We start from the raw sequence: 3,026 nt of genomic DNA, 5'->3' as shown, positions 1-3,026 counted from the left end.
CCCCCCCCCCACTGCTCGGGCTCGATGCTCGTGCGGTCGTGCCTCCTGGCACAAAAACGACATTTACTTTGGTGGAGGGCTGGTCTTGATGTCCGAGCTAGGATGAGACGGCGATTTATGGTTGGTTCTAGTAACCGAGTCTTAACTGCTCTACATGCAGAGTTCCAAGCACTGCTGTGGACCATGAAATTCCCTATTGGGCTGGACTATTTGTGATGACCTCCGAGACTGACTGCGTACAACTAGTCAATCTCTTAGAAGAAAAAAAAAGACGACCGGCCATTCTTGTTGGCTGAATTTGATAAGTTTCATCTCTTTCGCTCTATGTTAACTTATTGTTCCATATCTTTTATTCATCGTTCTCTGAAATTTCGAACCAATAGCATTGCAAAACGAACTCATTCTCATGGTTTACCATCCTTCCATGTCAACACTCATCTTCTAAGTTGGATGACTCCTGAGGTTGGCCTCAGGAAAACTTCTTAATAATATATGGAGCTTTTGATTTAAAAAAAAAAGAAAACTTAGATGCTGGACAATTTTTTCTTGAAATATTTAAGACATTTAATTGTGGTTATAGGTACTCAACCAGTTACCGAAACATCATATTACCTAATAAAATATTGGAAGTTTCTGAATGACTGATTGTGCAACAAGATTTAGTTCAGATGAGTCTGATTAGTTAATTTCTACTAAAGCCAATGCTGATTAAGTTTTCTGGAAAAGAATTTTGGAACCTAGTGAAAAAGTTATTAATGATACAAAAAATCTTTATTATTTTCTAACTATTTATATAAATTTATAAATCATAATTACATATTAGTTTCAGAAGACAGCATTTACTGTTTGTTTAAAGCCTCATGAACCTTAGGCACAACATGCGCAATACTAATATAAAGTTCTAAACTAATTAGCCACCTGACCTTTGGCACAAGATTATTTATTCACTGAAAATACTTCAGTTAAGATAAAAACAAACAAACAACATCATACATCATACTGATTTTGTAATTATTATTCTGAAGAAAGAACGTAATATAAAGCAATTCCATGTACGACATTTCTTATTTTATTAGAACCTATTTTGTAAATCCCTGATGACATTAGCATCCATCTGGAATGCCCTTGCAAGAACATTCGGGTCTATAGCTGGGTTAGACCCAAACACTGTGTTAGCAATCGTGATAACACCTGCGTTTTGGCTGCTCAACGCAGCGATTGCAACCGCTGGAGTTCGTCCTAGGTTGAACTGGAAATGGATGAGTCCTTCTGGAAACACAAATACATCACCAACATTGAGCGTTTTGGCGAAAAGACGGTTTCCATCTTGGTTTGAAGAGACAAACCCTACAAGCAAGGTTCCTTGTTGGACAACCAAGATCTCAGTGGCACGTGGGTGAGTGTGAGGTGGGTTCTGACCGTTGGGTGCATAGTCTATACGAACAAGTGAGATTCCAAGGGTGTTCAATCCTCCAAGGTTGTTAACATTCACGGTTGTCACATTGGACCCAACAGCGTTATTTACATTTCCAGGTCTGTTGAGTACTGAGGAAAAGAAGTCATCGGCGTTAACGATCCTTGGATCCTTGCAGAACTTTCCATTCACAAACACTGAAAATGGTTTTAAAATATAAGTAATGCAAAAGATTAGCATAAAAATATATTCAAGAAGTTAAGAAATCATGCATACCTCCACTTGCTGGTGTATTGACGCCAACGCAGAAATCTTGAAGGGGGCTTGGATCAGAAGCAATGGCTAATGGAAGTGTCAAAGCCAAGAGAGATAGAACTGCAATACAAGAGAGACTCTTCATTGCCAAGTGTATGTGTATATAGTATATTCTGAAGAAAATAAGGATTAATTATTGTTACTCTCTTGGTTTTAGTTCCAATGAAGATGTGAAAAACTTGTGAGAAAAGGAGTTCAATTTATAGAAGATTTTGTGTGTTGAACACGTCAATACGTATATATCTGCTACATTGATTCCTTAATCTAAAGAACTCCAACATGTAGCTTTAATCATCTAAGATCTGAATTGGTAAAACTTATTCAACCGTGTTCTCTGAAAGTCGTATTATGTTGGTTGCCATTTAAATTATTATATTGTTGCCATGTTAAATTGTAGCTTTCATTATCTAGAAGTTTGAAATGGTAAGATGTTGATTACATCGGCATCCTTGAAGTTGTAATTATGTTGGGAGTTATTTAAAACATTCTGTTCTACCATGTTTATGTTAGTAACTAGTGGTTTACCGGCGCTACGCGCGGATTTTTACAATAATTTAAATATATATTTTATATATTAAAATGTATTTTAGTGAATTTATCAAAATTTATTATCATTTTATAAACTATTTGTCAAAATTATAACCTATTTTTATTTTAGTTTTAATTCCTATGTCATTTATTATGAGGTTTAGATAAATGAAATAGTTAGTAAAATTTAAATATATGAATGAAAGTCGTATTAATCTTCACATAAAATATTTTACAACTTCAGGTATTAGTTTCTGTTGTTTGCTATGACTTTGTAATAATTGATCTTATATTCTGGAAGTGGTCAATCAAAACAAAAGTATTTTTTCAAATCACCAATACTTTAAAATTGTATATTATAAAATATTTTATATTTTGAAAGGATGTATTAACCCTTTTTATTATATTTCATTTAGTTTGATCAATATTTTTTGGCTGTAAAATATAAATCTATTGAAATGGTTAAGCTTATATTAATATTTACAACCTAATTATATAAATTTTTATGCATTGAAATTTTATTTTTATATACATGTAATTTTAATAGATCTATTGATGGCCAAACAATTTGGAATATTTTCAAGTCCTGTGTATCTGTTATTTATATAAAAAAAATATTACACTGAATATATTTAATTTTATGCTAAACCTAAGTATAATTCTCATATATTTAATGTGATTTGAAACTGTAGGGGTCATATATATATATATATATATATATATTGAAAATAATGGGGTCTTATATGATGGATTTTTTGGTTTCAGCCAC

The 3,026-nt window shown here is 32.7% G+C and overlaps 1 protein-coding gene across 1 annotated transcript; it reads right to left on the bottom strand.

Annotated features, from left to right (window-relative positions):
• Positions 1 to 897: 897 nt before the first annotated feature.
• LOC106312339 (germin-like protein subfamily 1 member 8) lies at positions 898 to 1,891 on the bottom strand. Its single transcript, XM_013749825.1, has 2 exons — positions 1,691 to 1,891; positions 898 to 1,611 (listed from the first exon to the last, which is right to left on the bottom strand). Exons 1-2 carry the CDS (start codon positions 1,812 to 1,814, stop codon positions 1,073 to 1,075), a joined length of 663 nt encoding a protein of 220 aa, XP_013605279.1. The 5' UTR covers positions 1,815 to 1,891; the 3' UTR covers positions 898 to 1,072.
• Between the last annotated feature and the right edge of the window lie 1,135 nt (positions 1,892 to 3,026).

This window comes from Brassica oleracea, chromosome C8 (assembly GCF_000695525.1).
Source record: "Brassica oleracea var. oleracea cultivar TO1000 chromosome C8, BOL, whole genome shotgun sequence".
Taxonomy (NCBI): domain Eukaryota; kingdom Viridiplantae; phylum Streptophyta; class Magnoliopsida; order Brassicales; family Brassicaceae; genus Brassica; species Brassica oleracea.
The sequence above is the reverse complement of the archived record's forward strand: the minus strand, read 5'-3'. Positions and strand labels throughout refer to the sequence as shown.

Excerpts from the sequence above, each read along its gene's own strand:
- LOC106312339 (XM_013749825.1), bottom strand. The coding sequence starts at position 1,814 with ATGAAGAGTCTCTCTTGTATTGCAGTTCTATCTCTCTTGGCTTTGACA. Across the intron at positions 1,612-1,690 it reads CAATACACCAGCAAGTGGAG|TGTTTGTGAATGGAAAGTTC; the intron begins GTATGCATGATT and ends AACCATTTTCAG.